Source organism: Condylura cristata, unplaced genomic scaffold (genome assembly GCF_000260355.1).
Source record: "Condylura cristata isolate star-nosed mole 26May11 unplaced genomic scaffold, ConCri1.0 scaffold00054, whole genome shotgun sequence".
NCBI lineage: Eukaryota > Metazoa > Chordata > Mammalia > Eulipotyphla > Talpidae > Condylura > Condylura cristata.
The window spans coordinates 666,148-666,673 of NW_004567155.1; the positions used below are offsets into that span (position 1 = coordinate 666,148).

General features: G+C 73.4%; 1 protein-coding gene across 1 annotated transcript in view; it reads left to right on the top strand.

The window, feature by feature from the left end:
• Positions 1–520, top strand: part of NADSYN1 (NAD synthetase 1) — a 9,490-nt gene extending 8,970 nt beyond the window's left edge. The window contains exon 7 of the mRNA XM_012734325.1: positions 6–520. Within this exon, the coding sequence (XP_012589779.1) occupies positions 6–425 (420 nt within the window). The 3' untranslated portion in view covers positions 426–520. The remainder of the gene's footprint in view (positions 1–5) is intronic.
• Positions 521–526: the final 6 nt, after the last annotated feature.

Below are 526 nucleotides of genomic sequence, written 5' to 3' on the forward strand. Positions count from 1 at the left end.
GGCAGGGCCCTGAAGCCCCTCCCAGGGTCTGGGCCAGCCGCCGGCGTCCACCTCGCTGCCTCCGCTGCGTGGGGTCGGCGTGGCCCTGTGGAGACAGAACATGGGCCGTGGCTTTGGGGCGGGGCCCAGGTCCCCGGGGGCCAGGGCAACAGGACGCGGATGGCGAGGCTCAGCTGGCCAGCTCTTGGGGGCAGCCGGAGCGGAGCCCCATAGGCAGCAAGCGGCTGCCGCCCTCCATCCCCCGCCCTCCAGATCAGGAGGTGCTGGCCGACGTGCGGGCCATGGTGAGCCAGACGACCTACACCCCCCGGGACCCCCGCGAGCTCTGTGGGCGCCTCCTGACCACCTGCTACATGGCCAGCGAGAACTCCTCCCGGGAGACCAGCGACAGGGCCGGGGCGCTGGCCCAGCAGATTGGAAGGTAGAGGGGCCGCGGGCGGCGGCGCCGGGCCGGGCACGGGGAGGCTCCTGGATGTGCGTCCAGGCCGAGCCACTGCCCCCAGTCTGAGCCAGTGTAGGGGACTGT